Genomic DNA, 19,356 nt, shown 5'->3' with positions numbered 1-19,356 from the left:
TTTTATGAATTTTATTTTTCTTTAGTCGCCAATGTGCAGATTATCCGTTTTAAATAAATTTATAAAATCACTCGACTTCGTAGTCTAGAGAGGGATGTCAATCGGATCTGTCCATCAGGTTTCAAGCCAACTCTATTCGGATTGCGGGTCAATCGGGTTGTACTTTTTTCGAGTTATGAAAGTTCAACCATAACCCTAAAAGGCTCAGATTTCGGGCTAGCCCAGCTGGTTAATCAGGTTGCTACCAATAACATTAACTTGCAATTAATCCAATAAATAATAATAAAAATTAGTTATATTCATAAAATATAGTAAAATATTTAATTATGATAAATTTGAGATATATGCTTAATCTCAGTCATAAACATGATCAAATACTAATATTTGAGATATTTCGTGAAATTTTAATGAATGTTTTATAGATTTTAAAAAATATATAGTGAATTTGAAGTTTTTAATTTATTTGTCAATTATTATATTAATAAAAATTCAATATATAATTTTTATATTTAATAAAAAATTTAAACTTATTTTTTTAGTTATCTATATTATAAAATTAATTAATGAAGTGTCGAATTAGAAGCGAAAAATAGAATAATAGAAATTTTATCGGGTTTTCGGGTCTGGCCCTAACAGGTTGCGGATTAATCGAGTACACCGACATCTCTACTAGTGTCTATTGGTTGGAACTTGCGACACTCAACCAAACAACTCTCGGCAAATAAAAAAAGTGATCTCTAGAAAAATACACTAGTCTTGATCTCTAGAATAATACTACTCTCTTTGTTCCCATTATGTTTTCAATTTCTTGGCGACACGGCTTTTAAGAAATGTGAAGAGACGTAAGAGTGTTGTGCTATTGATATATAACAACCCCCAGGTACAGAGGATTCGCTAGATCACAGGGTCTAGGAGATCGTGGAACCTTCAAAATTCGGTCGTTGGACACACACCTTTCCGCTTCAAAAACCTCAACCTACTACACTATTGGCTAGTATAGAGAAGCAAAGGATCGATCGCACGAGGACGGATGAGTTAGCATGGATTTGGAGGGTTTTTGGAGGGTTTGGCTGCTGCCACGCAACAAGTGGATCGAGAATTTTAAACTACTGGACTTAGAAAATGAAAGCTAACTACTCTATCTACTAGGTCCAGGAACTGGTACGTATGGCACATGCATGACTCAAAAGGTAAATCAACTTTAGAGACAAAATCAACGAACTGAGACTATACTGACTTCCTAAAATGACCGAACAAACTAGCACAAAAAGTGGGGACCAATTTCCCTAAGTGTCATGATTCTGGAAAAGCTACAGAAAAGTAAAAGGACAAAGCAGAGAAAACAAACAGATTACACATTTGATCATAACTACTAACAAACTTCATATTCTTCAGGAATCCAATGGGAAAACAAAATAAAACAGAGTAATAAACATCATGAAAACAGAGCAAGTTCCAGATCTGAAATTAAATAAGAAATTAAAGGTTAAACTCAATAGATCTAAACTACTGGACCTAACAGATACAAGAAAAACCGTGAAAAGTCATAATCATGCAGATTCAATTCACCACGTATCAGATCCACAACTCTGACTCACAATCCCTTCCAGATCCAACTGATCCACACTCAACAACCTTCAGATCCATGAACATGAGCTCCAATTCAAACAAATACTCAATGAACAACCTCAGATTCAACCAATCCCAACTCCAATGCAAAACAGTCAATTGCGAAAAGCATCCAAAATCAGTAAAACCACATCAAACATCAAAGACCAAAGTAAAACAGAAAGTAGAAACTGCTATAGCCACGAAAATAATATCCAGGACACAAAAGCAGTCGCCGAGCTTCCGGCAAGGAAGTTCACAGCCAGAATAAATGACATAAATTAAAAGCAAATTGTATCTTCGCCCTCGTGAGGATGGTGTTACACAGCAGCAAACGAACTAAAAACCACCACGGTAGCCGGAAGTCACCCCATATGTGCCAAGTACGTGTGAGTGAGCTAAAACTAGAGAATGAACTAAGGAGACTAAGAATAAAAGATCGAAAGTGCTCCAAAAGAAGGCTCTCTCTTCAAAAAGGGGTCGTCCCTTTATATAGGCAGCAATCCCTAGGGCACTACTTTTTCATAATTTGTCTTTTTTGCCCTTGATCCTTATACTTGCTCCTTGCTCCATTTTTTGTATTCTGACAGCATTTCTTTTCATCTCCTCGGTCTGGTAAATTGCTGGCGTTTTCACTTCATTTTCCTCATTTTCCTCTGCCCCTGGTAATTTATCTGCGCTTCCTTGGTCCGGCAGATTTTACACGCACCTGAACTTAGAAACATACATTAGTGCACCGCAAACACAAAATTTAGATCTAAAACCAATGCATGAAACGAGCCTTATCAAACTGCTCACACTTAAACCATACTTGTCCTCAAGTATAAAAGACAAGAAAAAGAAATAAGGCAAGTTTCAATGAATGGTTCCCCTTTTAACCGACCCTACGAAAAAGAAAAAGACATAAACTCCTAGACCTAGACGCAAAAAGACTTGGACAAAGAAAACAGACACAAACACACATACAGAAAACAACAAGACAAAGAAAAAACACATCGACACATAAATGCATAAACTGGTATTATTTTCTGGCAGTCGTCCCCACAAGATTAAGGTCAATCCAAGCCTCTATAGCCTCAGATTCCTCCCCATCCCTTCTTCTATCTGGTCAGGTTGTCAGTTCGTCAAGATAGCATTAGTTCTTACCATCTGTTGGATTCACTCGATCACTCATTCCTCACCAGGGATGTTAGGATCATTCGCTATCATTTTGCCATACCACTGATGCCTTGAGATTGACTGACACAGAATAGTTCCTTAAGGTCTTTCATTAGGTTGTAATGGGACTAGGGGATTACAGTGTATATAGGTGAGAGTCCTAGGGGTCCTAAGTTCAAGAAGTATAAGTGAAAACACACTGCGGACATGTGAACTTAGGGACAAAATTTGGAAACAACCTCCCTATGTACAATTCTAACTTCTCAAAATTTGGAGATGTTCCCTGGCTACTTAGCCTTCTTCTCTACTCTTTTGCTACCGGGTCAGATAATTTTTTTTTTTGCCATTTGTTTTTCTTTTCTCTATTTTTTCTAATTTTTTCTATATACATATATATATTTTTTCTTGGGTCATGTTACAACTTTTCCTTCCCATTTTCTTTTCTGATTTTTTTCTTTTTCTTGGGTCAGGTGACAACTTTTCCTACCCGTTTTCTTTTCTGAATTTTTTCCATTTTCTCCCATGTTCTATCATTCTATTTCGTACCCAAAATGGTAAGCTGCTCCATCCCTGTCCCATTGTTCACATGGCATGAAGGCTAATGGTTCCAGAAAAATGGGAAAAATTCATTGTAGGCCCAAAGTGTTCACTAAAGGGTGCCTTTCCAATGAGGCAGGTTCAGCAGGTTCAAAAGAATTGAGCTCAAATGGCTATCCCTATTGCCTTTAGTCCTCACTAATTGTGTCATTTTTCTCTTAGCATCAACGACAGCCAATCTGTTTTTTTTAGTGTTTAGTAGAAAGTGTTCTACTCTGGGCTTCTAACTCACTTTTAGAGGGCTTCACAGTTGACTTAAATTAAGGCTTTTTCTATCGTCCTTGCTTCGTCCAAACTGACTTCAATTTATTAAAGAAGAAGGTTTCACAAATTGGCATGTAGTCTCTCTTCAATCACTCTCATTAAGGGGCACTTGTTTTTTTATTTATTTCACCAGTTATGCATAAACATAGAATCTTAAAAAAATTCTACTGACTCCTAAACCTAGTAGACACATGCATGCTCATACACTTATCACACTAACCCCCCCTCCCACTTCATTCCTGATTGTCCCCAAGCATTCCCGATGAAGTGGAAAACAGGACAGTTAGTGTGCACACAAAAACACACAGAAACAATCACAAGAAAAACACAAACTTCTCACACTTAGACCAAGCACTGGGCTAAGTGGGAGAAGACACATAACAACAGAAATCAAAAAACAGAACATCCTTAACAGAGCATATATCTAAAATACATAGACTAACAAAACACATACTAGACACACGAACTTCTCACACTTAGGCCCAGCAATGGCCTAAGTGGGAGACGGAACATAATATATATAAGACTTAACTAAAAATAAAAACTAAAACGGAAACTTAAAATTACTTGGTGTATAGGGGGGATCAATTCTGACTTTGGTCCCCAGGGGGATCAGACTTCCTGGCTACCATATTTGTTTTCTTTGCTGGTGGTGGGGCTGGTTCATCATCCTTCCTAGCCTTATGTCCTGCTGGCCTCGGGATATCCTTCTTCACTGGTATATTTGTTGTAGTGGTGTCCTTCCTCTTCTTGGCTGGAGTAGTTGCTGGGGAGCTGGATACTGGCTTCACTGGGGTGGCTCCTGGGGCTAGCTGTTTGGGCTCTGCAGGCGCTTTAGGAATTATGCGCTGCTGGGCCGGGAGGATCTGCGGCTCGACCACATCGACCATTCTCATCATCACGTCGACGGCCTGGGTCATTTTCTCTGTGTGCACCTCCATCAGTCCCCTCTGAGCCACTGCATTCTCACTCAACTTCAACATCATTTCCTCCATCCTGGCTTTCCACCCATCATCAGCCACCTTCGCTGGCACCTCGTTCTTCTCTCTCTCGGTCTTCACTGTCACCCCTTCCTGTTTTTCGACCTCATAGAATCGGACTTCGCCATCCTTAATTATGGTGAGTCCCTTGTTGAAAAGAAGAGGAAGATCAAAACTCCATGGGGCATCGCACATGGGCAGGTGGGTGACTGAATCGGCTATCTTCATGGCCACGTTCCTCTTTATGAAGGCTCATATGAGGTTGCAAGTGTAGAGATGGCGATCTGAGTGGGTCCTGACCAGGTGGCATGCTTGGGCCATCCAATAACCTAGATGCACCTTTACGCCCTTAAGCATGCACCATATAAAGTATAGCTCAGTCGTGGTGAGATAAGTTGGTGGAATGTGAAACCTACTTACCATTTATGATAAAAGTGAAATAGAACTCTTATTATGGGACAGACTAAAATGGCAAAACAAGACTCTTGTTGTGGGACGGAGAGAGTATTTATTATTTTTATAATAATAAAATATGAGTACAAATGAATTAGTAGGATTCACTCAGTCATGGGCAGACGTAAAGGGGAGGGGCTTTATCTCCTAACTAATCCATTTTTTAAAAAAAATCTATTAAAAAATTTTAAAATTTATTCAAATTTTATAACATATTAGTACATAGAGTTGTGATCAATATCAAACTAATTTTAAAGACCGAACTAGAGACCAAATTAGGGCCTTTAGATATAGTTTTTTTATGAAATGCGTTGATGTGTAAATTTTTCCGATCTTCATTACAAGCTCATTTTACTTCATTGTAGTATGTTTGTTACTTCATTCCGATACGTAATACCTTGAAACTACAGTATGTTTTTACTTATTTCTAATTGGTTTTGAAATAATTCAGCAAATGTTTCATTGGAATTCATTTAACTGGGTTTTTACTTTATTCACTTTAAAAAAATACTCAATCCGTCCCTTAAAATTTGGCATCATTTGACCTGGCACGGGTTTTAAGAAATGTACTCCCTCCGTCCCAAGATACGCGACACACATTTCTTTTTGGGACGTCCCAAGAAAAGTGAGCCATTTCCTTTTTTGGTATTCTCTCTCTTACTTTTTCTCTCTGCTTTATTAACTCTCTTACTTTATTCACTTTCCACTTTACTAACAAAACCTCATTTCCTTAAATCACGTGCCGAAAAGTTTGTGCTAACTTATCTTGGGACGGAGGGAGTAATAGAAAGTGAGTTGAAAAAGTTAGTGGCATGTGGGTCCTACTTTTATATATTAGTTTTAAAATAAAATGTGAGTGGAATGAGTTAGTGGAATGTGGGGTCCACTACCAAAAATAGTAAAAGTGAAAGGTGATAAATTTTTAGGGACGGACGAAAAAAGAAATAGGTGACAAATTTTCGGGGACGGAGAGAGTACAATTCATTCCAGTGGGTTTATTACTTCATTAAAAAACGTTACTACATCATTAGACAAAGTTTTTACTTCATTCCAGTAGAACTTCAAATGCTTTTACGCGTACTTCATTCAAATAGTTTATTACATCATTTCATGTGCTTATTACACCATTCAATTAGGCTATCATTCAATTTTGTTGTCAGTGTCGTGGCGGCAGTGATAGACACTACAGAGAGAAATAATGTTGCACGACGGCGAAACTGATTGTACGTACTGGAATGAAGTAATATATAGTATTATGTAATGAAATTATATAAAAACCCTATTAATAATCTAAATTACTTCAAAATTGTTTTTTTTTTTAATTTTAAAAATTTAGCCATACTGATGTTATTTTATGCGTCCACCTCTAATGACGCCTCTCCCAGCGACCCACTGCCATGGACCCGGACATGAATTTTTCATGGTCGCCCAATCTTTTAGTTTCCGACATCGCCCCTCCCCCTCCGTTAGCTTCGGATAAATTTTATTTCTTCCCTCTGAATTAGGATTTTGGATCCTCCACTGAGTCCACAACAAAAAGAAGGTAAAAATGAAATGAAACAATTAATATAAGAGTGAATCAAATTATAAAACTAAGACACATAATAAAGAATGGGAGAGCAATATTTACGGATCTACGAAATGAAGTCTCAATATACCATAAATAATGTGTGAATTAATATGTATTTCACGTTTTCTATTTTTCTCGTGATAGGTGGATTTCACGTACCACTAAATTAACCTGCTTTAATCTATCCAACCCAAATATCCCATTAGGTTTTTATCCGAGCTTTGACCAAGGAGCATTTGGTGGACCTTATTCGAGTTGCAGCTATTCAAATTATTCATTTTGTGATCTCGTCCTCTCTCTATTCTTCTGATAAGGCTCATTTTATGCATCGGTTTATTGCGCAAAACAAGTGTTAAATGTGCAGGAATGCCGCTTGACCAAGGCAACAAGGCCAAACTGATCAAGTGAGTACAAAAGGCGAAAAAGGCTGGATATCGGAGGAGTTGATCAAAGGGGGAGATCAAGCAGTTAGGAGGGGACCGCTGGCTTCTAGAAGAAGAACACGTGAGGAAATGAGCTGGGTGTGGCGCACCGTTCTGTTATCAAGGACGACGTTCTAGAAGGGAACACGTGCCTACATATGAGACGCAAGGACGAGCTGAGTCATAAATCTGTTACAGAAAAAGCGTCGTCATTCTAGAAGGAAAGCAGGTAGTAATCAATGAGTCGCTCACACTCAGCGTGGGCTAATATTCCCTGCCAAGATCATTATCCAGCTGGAGGTCGTGCTGCGCCTATAAATGGAGGATGTGCCACCACAAGGGGGGGATCCTTTACTTTCCGTCTTAGTTTAGCTTAGTTTAGTTCTCTAGCTTAGTCCAGTTTTCTAGATAGCTTAGCTGCTTAGATAAAGTGTTGCTTAGTTAGAGAGGGCGATTGAAGAAGCACTGCAGAATACTTATTATCTGTCAGCGTATTCTTAAGTTTCCCGCCGAGGATCTTCTCGGTTTATTTGCTTTCTTATTTTCCGAAGTGCTAGCTTAGTTTAAATTTCACGTTGTACTGTTCTAGTTTAATCAAAGTTGTTTTTGTTTTCATCCTCGCATTTACTGCTTTAGTTTCAGTTTCGTTACGATGCACTTGACCCAGTAGTTAAAGTTACCTTTATCAAGTTAGCAAGTTTAATTCTGCCTAGAGTAAAATCAGTAGTTAAAAACTCCCAAGTTAAAGCGTGACAGCAGTCAAACCCTGTTCACTATTCACACACTTGATACACCAACTTCTCTGTGGGATCGACCCCGAACTTGCCGCTTTACTGTTAAAGTAGTGCAAAATTGGGAGTTTACAAATTACGTTGGTAGGAAACGAGTGAGAGCGAGTTTGCATCGATCAAGTGGCAACGACATTTGCTAACTGATCCAATCGGTTCGGTTATCTTCAATATAACTTGGTCCGAATTCGCGCCCCTCTCGAGGCCTTCCATCTTCTCCCCATTTATTCTTTCTGCATGAGTCAACCTTCTTATGAAATTTGATTCCTTTGTCTTCCTCACTTCGATCGTATGTGTGGTGAGCGAAGTTATGATGATAATCATCTTTTGGTTATGAAAATCGTCTATTAATATGGACTTGATTTGTGGCTCTCGTTGTTTAGGGTTCAAAGAAACCGAGCTATGAGTACATGATAAGTTCAATATTTCATATCTCTTTCATATCTTGCATTATTATTTAGTTGCATTATTTAATTAGATAATTTAGGGATTGCATATCTTTTCCATATCTTTTGTCTTACTCATTAAGTTAGTATTAGTATTATAAATAGGGTTATTGTTATTTTCTTCAATCAATCAATGAAATCATAATTATTGTCTTTTATCTTTATTTAGTTTTTCGTTAGAATTTTTATTGTCGACAGAGCACGGTTTCTCTGCGACTTTCTTTATCTTTTTCACTTGATAAGGGTTTTTCTCATTATCAACTGGTGCTTTCATCCTCGAACTCATGGCAGAAATCAATCTTCATTCATGGCCTGAGATATCGCAAGTAGCCGACGGCTTGCAATTGAACCCAAAAGCCGTGGAGTACATTCTTGCTAAGTTCGCTCAATTTGAGACCCGATTGGAGGGGCTTAAGCTCAGCGCAGCAACCATGCACCCTCCGCTCCCGCCTGAACCTGATCCACCCGACACGGCCATGTTGTACACCGTCGCATAACTGCCCTACCAGTCACCATGGTCGTCGGTTCGTACCAACCGGAGACCACGTTTCAGCATCCGCATGCTGCACAACTGCCCCAACAATATCTGCAGCCGCAACAACCATACTAACCGCCAGCTCCTCCACCAGATGTTTTGCAATGGCAGCAACCGCAACAACCGGAGATGCAGGATTTGCGGTGGCAACAGCATCAGCCCCACACACAACCGGTCCAGACGCGACGTCCAACGAGCCGGGACCCTCTCGGCTACCGCCAACAATCTGGGTTCATGCCCTATGACCAATATCCGTTGCCATACCACCACCGGGAGAAAAATCAGCCGCTGTCGAGCCCGCCTTGCTGTTGGGATCCACCTGCGCAACGAGCCCTTCACGGCTTCCCGTCCCACAATCAATCCTACCACGCTCCGCAGCCGCAGCTGGACCCAACCCTAGCCTACGGGGCGCCGAGTTACGAACTCCCTACTTGGGACTATCGCGTGCAGCAAGAATACCAAGGATGTGATCAGCAACACTATAAATAGTGGCTTGATTATTACAATCAAACTCAAACGGAGATACCTGCAGCTTATACCCCTTCATGGAGACCAGAATCTACTTCATTCGATGTAGCTCCTATGCAGTCCGTGGCAGCTACTAAATTTGAAAGCAAAGAAGGGATTTATAGTTATGTGTATGGAAGTAAGCATCGAATGAGGGAGCAAGAAGGTGCAATGTCAGATTCTTTGATTTTAGATGCCCAGGTTGAATATTCATGTGATGATCCCAAAGATTTCGACTGCGTTTCTAATCGTGGTATGGTGGAAGGGGAACATTGTGATATTTCAGAGAGGGGGTGTCCACGGACTCTATATTAGCAACGAAAATGACTAAAATCATAGATCGTGAGGCTGCTTATTCTCATACAGGAAGCGTATCGAACCAAGCTATTGTCGTGACTAGCAATATCAGTGGGGAGGAGGGGAAATTGTTCGACGACGAACCGCCCCAACCGTCCCCAATTTTGCAGTTGTACATCCTCGATGTTAGTGAGGAAGAAGAGGCGTTGTTCGAAGATAAAGTGGAAGAGGATTTTATTGGTGAAGTGAAGGAAATCATCGCGTCAATTCATGTTGCTCGTGTGTCATCTCAAGATGTTGAGAATTGTTGGAACAATAGAGGAGGTGCTTATACCGGTTTGAAGATAATTATCTATGGGGATTTGTTTGTTTGTGATGTTAAGGGTACTGTTCGTCGTTCGACATCACTAGACACCGATGCCCGATTGGTCCCTCTGCGCCACTACACGCCATTCCCCTGGTTCCCTGCATCGTCTTCTTGGTTTCAAGTTTCTAGAGTAGTATGGGATTTTTTGATGACCAAATGTATGGAGCTCAGTCATTTGAAACATAAGTGCGGTCTGTTTTCTTCTAAGAAGAGCAGTGGGAGTTACATGTCTTACCCCAATGTTGATTTCTTTCTAAAGGTTTTTGATTCAGGAGGAGATAACTCAAAGCTTCTGTTATCATTGACTCTCTTGATTCCTTCGTGGATCCCACCTTAAGGACAAGGTGGCTTTCAACCGTGGGGGAGTTGATACGTTCAATATTTCATATCTCTTTCATATCTTGAATTATTATTTAGTTGCATTATTTAGTTAGATAATTTAGGGATTGCATATCTTTTCCATATATTTTGTGTTACTCATTAAGTTAGTATTAGTATTATAAATAGGTTTATTGTTATTTTCTTCGATCAATCAATGAAATCATAATTATTGTCTTTTATCTTTATTTAGTTTTTCGTTAGAATTTCCGATTATCGACAAAGCACAGTTTCTCTGCTACTTTCTTTATCGTTTTTTCACTTGATAAGGGTTTTTCCCCTTATCAGTTCATTGATGTATATTTTTGTGTCCGTTGATCGGAGCTTATGTGTGACGATTACTCGGTGGCCAGGTGATTGGATTAGAGGTTGTGGTGGTTTTGTGAAACACTTTTGTCTTGTCACGCTCTATTATATGAGATATTCGATAAATGACTAGTAGTTATATGTGTCTAAACTTTAATTTGTTAATTTTCTTTTCTATTTTGTAAATATTAAAGATGTAGTTATAGACTGTATAGATCTTGGAGTACTATATAAAAAGAGAAAAGATAAGTGTCCATAAATGGTACGAGTACATAATATATTTTAAATTTAATTGAATTTAATTAAAAATTAATTTTGTTATTTATTGTACAATAAAAAGAAGTGATATAGAAAATTTATGTCAAATCCTAACATGATTTCGAGCTTGATTCGAATTAATTGTACAATATTTAGTAAAAAAATAATTTTTTTCTTAAATTTACAAATATTTAAGTTACAATTTAAATTTTTTTCAAAGTGCTGCAAAATGATTAATATGAAACTTATTCTAAATCAATTACAGTAATATTTATAAATCAATTTTCAATATAAAATGTTAAAAAAAAGTTCGATTATATATGTATAATTATGTACGATATTATCACTGCCAAATAAAAATAGATTATCTTCACGTAGACATGTTATTTATTATGGCGAGAATCACTTCACACCATCGACTTTCCAAAACATTCGGCGTTAATGATGCGGTGATTAATTGTTTCTCCATGTATATCTAGTTTATTCTAGGCGAACATTAATTTCTTTAAATTCATAATAGGAGTAGTATTTAAAGACATAACTTTATCAGTACTAGTTTCAAATTGGGCTTATTATAGTACGTCAAGCGCTTATTTTATAGTACTACTACTAGTAGTTTTGACCATGTACATTTTATTCTTGCCAATATTGGGTGGTTAAGGATCCTTATAATCTTATATAGCCAATTATTTGCCTAGCACTAACAAAGTGGGTTAAAGATACTACTACGACTCATTGACAAAAAGCGGTTGATCTGCTCACCTTAATAATCCATACAAATGACATGTCATCGAGTTAAATTTCTTGTCATATGGTGTAATTTGCATTTTGATTGTCCCAATAACAATTATTGAGTTATTATAATGAACAATAATATTAATTTGTTTTAAATACATATATAAACTAACCCGTCGTTTGTATAAAGTGTGAACTACACAAATGATCCCTAAACTAGGTGTTGTGCACGCAAACGATCCCTAAACTTTAAGAATATCACGAGTAGTTTCTGAACCAAGGTGTAATCATATTTATGGTACTTTTTCACTATTCATAATAATTTTGCACAAAAAATGTCCCAAGGTCACATCTAGGTACTGGAAATTATATTTTCTTTATCTCTCTCTTGAGCATTGAATATGATATTTTCTTATAGTTTGAGTACCTAAAATGATATTTTTCACTTTACTTTTTCATTCACTTTATGTTAGATCATCTTTCTCTCTTTCTTTAAAACTTTTTTTAAAAAAGTACTAGAAAATTCTTAAATATATTAATTATATAAAATAAAATTATAAATTTAATTATTGAGATAATTAGTAGCTAAGTTTAATTTTGATTGTGATTCGATTATTTTCTAATATTAAAAATTAAAAAAATTGGATTAATTAATCATTAAAATTTTTAGATTAATAAAAAAATTAGGGCTAGTTTAAAAAATTTAATTTTAAATAGTAAAAAATTAATCAAATCACAATCAAATTAATTTAGCAATAAATTATTTTGATAATGAAATTTATAGTTTTAATTATTATAATTAGTATATTTAAAAATTTCATACTCCATTCGTTCCATGTTAATAGAGTCATTTTTCTATTTTAGAAAGTTACAAGTTAATTGAGTCATTTCTATTTTTGGCAAAAAGTAATTTTCCCTTTACTTTATTTTATCTTCATCCCTCTTACTTTTTTCGTCATTCATTTAACACATTATTCTTAAACTCCGTGCCGAAAAGAAATGTCTCTATTAATAAGGAACAGAGGGAGTAGTATTTTTAATTTTAATTTTTTACTTTATAAGTTTAAGAGAAAGAGAGAAAAAGAGGATTTGACATAAAATGATTGAAAAAGTGAAGTGAAAAACATCATTTTATGTATTCAAACTAAAATAAAATATCATATCCAATACTAAATAGATATAGAGAAATTAACATATTCAGTATCTACATATGAAAGTCCTAAAATGTTCTTCATGCATTGAGGGTTATTTTTGGTACAAAATTATGATAAATAGTGAAAAAGTATTATGAATGCGTAGTTCATGTACTACTCATGATATTTTTAAAATTCAGGGACCGTTTTAATGCGCAACACAAAGTTCAAGGACAATTTGCTTAAGTTACTCTTATATAAAGAGTCTATTTTTTAAGTTAAAGGAATAATTTTATTGTTGATTAATAGCAAAACTAAACACGATATTCCTTTCATTAGGTGACAATTGACATGGCTATACTATACGAGTGGATAAAGATCTAATACTAATAGGAGTACTATTTACCGAGAACAATTTTTATTTTGAAAGCTAAATTGGTTTTAAAATGGGTAAATAAAATTCTCCCATAGCAAAATTATTAATATTTCAAATTCCAAAACCGTACCACAAGAACTAATTTTTTTTGTTTTAATTATAACCCGAAATCACTCAACTGCCTTTGTAACGAATAATAGGCAATAAAATCATTTCATTTATTACCATCATAAACTGCCAATAGCATGATTAGAATTTTGAAGTGTGTGTAAATTGACTTTAAATTCATTATTGTTATAGGAATACTAATTTAGTAAAGGTAAAATGATTAATAAGCACCCAATCTCTGACTTTTTAATATTCCAAAGATACCCCTACGCATATCCTCCCCAATATTTACAAGTATACTGACTCCTTTTGCCGCTGCTACCAACCAAAACCACCCCTTCTATCTCCCAACAGCCACCGCTTCGCTTTACCAAATCCGCGCCGTTCAATCGACGGTTGATATGGCTCAGCTGATTCGCCGCGCCGCCGCTCTCAACAAATCCCTCCCCGCCGCCTCCTTCGCGGCTCGGGGCCTCGCCACCGCCTCCACATCCCCAATCACGGTGGAGACCTCCCTCCCCTTCACCGGCCACAACATCGATCCGCCCTCCCGCTCCGTCGAGACCTCCCCGCAGGAGCTCCTCACCTTCTTCCGCGACATGGCGCTCATGCGCCGAATGGAAATCGCCGCCGATTCGCTCTACAAGGCCAAGCTGATTCGCGGATTCTGCCACCTGTACGACGGCCAGGAGGCCGTCTGCGTCGGGATGGAGGCCGCTATTAATCGGAAGGATTGCATAATCACCGCCTACCGCGACCACTGCATCTTCCTAGGGCGCGGGGGAACGCTGCTCGAAGCGTTCGCGGAGCTGATGGGGAGGAAGGACGGCTGCTCCAAGGGGAAGGGAGGATCGATGCATTTCTACAAAAAGGAAGGGGGTTTTTACGGCGGACATGGAATCGTTGGGGCGCAGGTTCCGTTGGGATGTGGATTGGCCTTCGCTCAGAAGTACAGCAAGGATGAGAGTGTGACGTTCGCGATGTACGGAGACGGTGCTGCCAACCAGGGGCAGTTGTTTGAGGCGTTGAACATGGCCGCACTGTGGGATCTGCCTGCTATTTTGGTCTGCGAGAATAATCACTGTAAGATGCTTCTTCAACTTTCTGTGATTTGAGACGGTGACATAGTAAAAAGGTGCTTGGTTTATTGAACTTAATTAGAAATGATTGAATTTCATCGGTTCCAATTTATGGCCATCTGCAAGGAAATGTGTGACAGTTGTGGTATTGATTATGATAGGAGAAGGATTGTTATAATATGCTTTAGAAATATCATCTCTCACTTTTGCTCTGTGAGTATGATGCGGACTTTGGAGTTATGATCATTTACTGAAGGAATGCACGTAAAACTCGTCTAATTGGCAGCTTCCTGACTTGCATGGATGTAGTGTAAAAACAGACAACTGGAAGAGCTCCGCGTATAATTTTCTTTCAGTTTCCTTTAAATATAAAGGAGAATTAAGGACTATCTACTTGATGCTTGATAAATTTTCAATTTCACAAAGCCAAACATGAGCAGTTATTGTAGTATGTGCGTGCTGTCATGTATGTATGTTTGTTTGGACTTGCAGTATATATCTTCTCATGTTCATGTTTATGTTTAGTTGACTATTGATTATTAATTTGTTAAATTGAATTGTCGTATAGATGGAATGGGCACAGCAGAATGGAGGGCAGCAAAGAGTCCTGCTTATTACAAGAGAGGAGATTATGTTCCAGGTTTGAAGGTAAGATGGGCTTCTAGTTTCATCACTTGTGCACTTTTGCAATATATTTTTAGCTGCACATTTTAACATGCTATATGTAACAATTCGTATTGGGATGTTTAGTAGCCAAATTGTGTGTAGTGCCGTGTGCTAGTGCAGGCCAAGTATGAATGTAATTACTTACAAGTTTTGGTTGAGTTTACAACAAGTATTATGTTGTGATTTTTTAAACGTCATGTCTCATAAATGTATGCTTCATCACTTCAGAGCTCAAAAGGAATGATTCTGTGAAAATTGTCTTCATATATGATAAAATACATTTAATGTTAAGGCAGTTAATTGTATATCACACAATGAATATGGATTTTCCAGTCAGAAACTTTGGGCCGGTGGAATTTTAAATTTTCAACAATGTCTTGTTTATGGTTACCTATGTTTTGAATCAGACTCATGTGTAGGATTAGGATACATTGATTGGTGTTGAGTCTGTTGAGTGCTGACAGAAAGAGTTTAGGTCCTTAACTATATTTTCATTGTTATGGACTCTGGGAGAACAAGGGCGCTGCCAGTTTAAGCGGAATGATACTGGGAAAATTGATTAAAAGTGAATCTGCTAAGTTTATTTTGTGGGATTGGTTTAATTACTTAATTTGCTACTTATATGGCATCTAATTTATATTTGCATTTTGAAGGTGGATGGTATGGATGCCCTTGCTGTGAAACAAGCATGCAAGTTTGCAAAGGAGCATGCCCTCAAGAATGGACCAATTGTGAGTGCACTTTATTTCCTTCCTATTCTTCACCTTAATTCCCTTCTTCTGTTGTCCTCATGCTGCTGTTAGCTTTCTATCTTATTTCATGTGCATACAAGAGTGTTCATTTCAGTCTTTTCTTGCCAATAAACAAGTGATGCCAGATGTTTGCCCAATTTATTATAGAAAGCCAAAGACACATTGTGGAGGAATATATATCCTCTTAATAGCTCGATTTTGTTTTTATTTAATTTGGACATCCATTATTCTGGGCCTTCTTGCTAGAAGTTCCTGTATACATTATGTTCGATGTTGATCGCTCAAGGGTGGATATTTTCTTGATATCAAGACAAGAACTCTATTTCAGTTCTCAACTGTTGCAATGTGATAACACTCATTCATCTGCTTAATATGTTCAGATTCTTGAAATGGACACCTACAGATACCATGGACATTCCATGTCTGATCCTGGAAGCACATATCGTACACGTGATGAAATTTCTGGTGTTAGACAGGTAAATTTCAATATTTGTCATGATCCTTCATCCTTGAACCTCATGCTAGTCCTGTGCTCGATTAATTCTCCTTTCTGCAGGAGCGTGATCCAATTGAAAGAATCAGAAAGCTTGTCCTGGCTCATGATCTTGCCACTGAGAAGGAACTAAAGGTAAAAACAGTTCTACTCATCTTCTTATGTAGTAATACATCTCGTTTTACACAATCCTGGAGGATTTGATTATCCTGGAATCAGGTCCTTCTCTAGATCCTCCTAGTCTAGATTTTTGTGGGATGATTTCCGTGCACAATCTTCCAATTCTGGAATGAAAATGTGATGAGGTGTTATATATTGTTTCTTTTCTATGATCAACAGGATACTGAGAAAGAAGTAAGAAAAGAGGTGGATGAAGCCATTGCACAAGCTAAGGTTTGAAGTCCCATACTTTCCATAGCATTACAGGAATACTTCATGAACTTATGTTTGTATCCAACTGATCCCTATCTGGTTTTGCAGGAGAGTCCCATGCCTGACCCTTCAGAGCTGTTCAGCAATGTATATGCCAAAGGCCTTGGAACTGAGGTAAAATATTTCATTACCCCCATTTAATTTTGAAGAGAATCTAACAACTATAGAACTCAAGGTTCTCTTAACACACATGTTAAGTTCTTACAATCATACCTACGTTGTCAACTGTTCAATTGGGCATCTTGGTATCGATTTTAAGCACAAGACAGGTAACCTGGAAAAGATCTGGTATATGTTTTCTTACTTGACCTGTTTTGTATTGGACTATTGTACACAAAACTAGCTTATCAAACTACTCAAATCGTGCGTGGGTTGAGAAATTGTTTTGTGCCATTTTATCATTTTCTTTTGTCTAAGTATGCAACTTAGCCTGTGATTCAGTATAACTAGGTACCCTTCAAATCACCTACAACTATCTCCTGCTTGCACTGAAGGATTTGGTTGCTTTCTTTCTCGTTGTCTGTTGATTTACTTACCTATTATCGACTTATTAGAAATTACAGTATTCTTAGATGGACCATTTGTTACCAGGTGTAAGAAAAAACATTATGCTAATTACTGTAAGATGTTATCTGACTGGAGTTTGTGTTGACTGCAGTCATTCGGAGCAGACAGAAAAGAAGTGAGAACTGTACTTCCATGAGTGAGAACATCAATAATGATTCAACATGCCAAGACCCATTCGTGGACTAACTGGCAATAAAGCAATTATAGCCCAGACAAAATAAGAGTTGCTGTTGGAGAATCTCGATATCCTGATGAAAGTGTCACTCATTTTTTTGTTTTCCTTCTTCGCCCTTTCCCAATGTGTGGATATTACAGAAGTTGATTGTGTTTGGTTTCTACTCTTATTGATTACATTTTTTGCAGCAGAACTCAAATGCGAAAACTGAAATTCAAAGAGAATTACTCTCCTTAGTTATATTTTTGGAGAGCGTTACATTGGAGTATCGTTCAAAATATTTTATTTTTCATGGGTTGGTTCAAAATTTAATTTTCTTAAAAGTGAAATCTTTTATACTCTAAAGTAATAATAGATACCGATATGTCATGTACTACAAAACAATACCCGATTTTCTTATTTTAAATTTAATTTTTAATAATTAAAATTATGATTACTTATTCTTAGGTCTACTTTTATATCAACATTACCCAACTGCTGTTTTTAACTTTCTGCACTCGATTTGATAAATTAGAAATTGCCTTCTTTTTTTTTAGGAAAAGTGCTACAAATGTGCACCACGTATGATTTAGACGTGAACACATGCCAATTACAAATATGAATTATAAAGTCATTACAAGTAAATTAAAAACACGAGGCTATGTTGAGTAGTGTATGTCGTAGTTAAATGGAGAAAAAATTCCATAGACGGGGTATACAAAAGTGTCAATCTTACTTGGTATGTCCTATTAATTATTTTTTACATGTGGAATTGTATAAAAATCACCTTCCAACTAGATGGCCACACAAAATATGGTAAATGCAATAATATCACGAGTTATTTGGAAATAATCTCATACTTCTAGGTAATTATAATAATTATGAGAAACAAATTTGGGCATTATATACACTAGTACATAGTACTCCCTCCGTTCTATATTAATAGAGTCATTTTTTCGGGAAATTCCAAGTTAAGTGAGTCATTTCTATTTTTGGCAAAAAATAATTCTCCTTTTACTTTATTCTCTTTTCATCTCTCTTACTTTTTCACCATCCATTTAACATATTATTCTTAAACTCCGTGCCGAAAAGAAATGTCTCTATTAACAAGGAACGGGTGAAGTATTACCTAAATATATGAGATTTTCAAGTTGATACTAAATTAAATTACTATCATATTACATTTTCAATTCATATGATAGAGACTGATTTCCCTTTGTATTGATAGCTATATTTCACATAAATAAATAATTACTACGTATATAATATAATTCTTGTTTTATTTTACTATACACATTAATTATATTATAATTATTAATTATGTTAAAATACAAAGGTACTAGTTAATACTAACAAGGTGATTTGAAAATTAGAAAATGACAATTAAAGTTAATAAAAAATAAAACTAATAGAAATGGAAATTATTTGAAATAAAAATAAAACTACTAAAAATGGAAATTATTTGAAACCAAAAAATAGTAAATGATAAAAAAAAATATAAAAACTACTACTAAAATTCTCTTGAAACAAAATACGGTAGATAAAATTGGAAAATGATAATTAAATTAAAAAACATAAAACTACTATGATTATAATCAAAGAGATCACCAATCAAAAAGTTTAATCCTATAAAAAAAAGTACTCAGTGAATTTTACATAATAGATGGAGCTTCTCATTGCAAATATATACATGTATTGTGTATATATGGTCGAAAATTATTATAAATAGGATGCAAGAAAATTTCCATAAATATCACATTGTGTATGTCCATCTAGGTGGAAAGGAATTTTTCATATAATTCCACACGTCAAAAAAATGAATGAAAGGTCATAGCAAGTAAGATTGACACTTGGTATACCTAGTCGTCCATGGAATTTTTTTCAGTTAAATATAATGACCCATTCCTACCTATCTTCTTTGCAAAAT

At 36.4% G+C, this 19,356-nt stretch overlaps 1 protein-coding gene across 1 annotated transcript; it reads left to right on the top strand.

Annotated features, from left to right (window-relative positions):
* The first annotated feature begins 13,587 nt into the window (after window positions 1–13,587).
* Window positions 13,588–17,708, top strand: LOC121794768 (pyruvate dehydrogenase E1 component subunit alpha, mitochondrial-like). The gene is made up of 8 exons (XM_042193104.1): window positions 13,588–14,369; window positions 14,934–15,013; window positions 15,685–15,762; window positions 16,164–16,259; window positions 16,340–16,411; window positions 16,616–16,669; window positions 16,757–16,822; window positions 17,367–17,708. Exons 1-8 carry the CDS (start codon window positions 13,688–13,690, stop codon window positions 17,409–17,411), a joined length of 1,173 nt encoding a protein of 390 aa, XP_042049038.1. The 5' UTR covers window positions 13,588–13,687; the 3' UTR covers window positions 17,412–17,708.
* Window positions 17,709–19,356: the final 1,648 nt, after the last annotated feature.

This window comes from Salvia splendens, chromosome 3 (genome assembly GCF_004379255.2).
Source record: "Salvia splendens isolate huo1 chromosome 3, SspV2, whole genome shotgun sequence".
NCBI classification, from domain to species: Eukaryota; Viridiplantae; Streptophyta; class Magnoliopsida; order Lamiales; family Lamiaceae; genus Salvia; species Salvia splendens.
This window is presented reverse-complemented; position numbering and strand designations above follow the sequence as displayed.

What these genes read in the sequence shown, in the direction of transcription:
- LOC121794768 (XM_042193104.1), top strand. Translation starts at nt 13,688, where the DNA reads ATGGCTCAGCTGATTCGCCGCGCCGCCGCTCTCAACAAATCCCTCCCC. An exon ending in AAATTTCTGGTGTTAGACAG is followed by an intron (nt 16,260 to 16,339) that starts GTAAATTTCAAT and finishes TCCTTTCTGCAG; the next exon opens with GAGCGTGATCCAATTGAAAG. An exon ending in AAGCCATTGCACAAGCTAAG is followed by an intron (nt 16,670 to 16,756) that starts GTTTGAAGTCCC and finishes CTGGTTTTGCAG; the next exon opens with GAGAGTCCCATGCCTGACCC.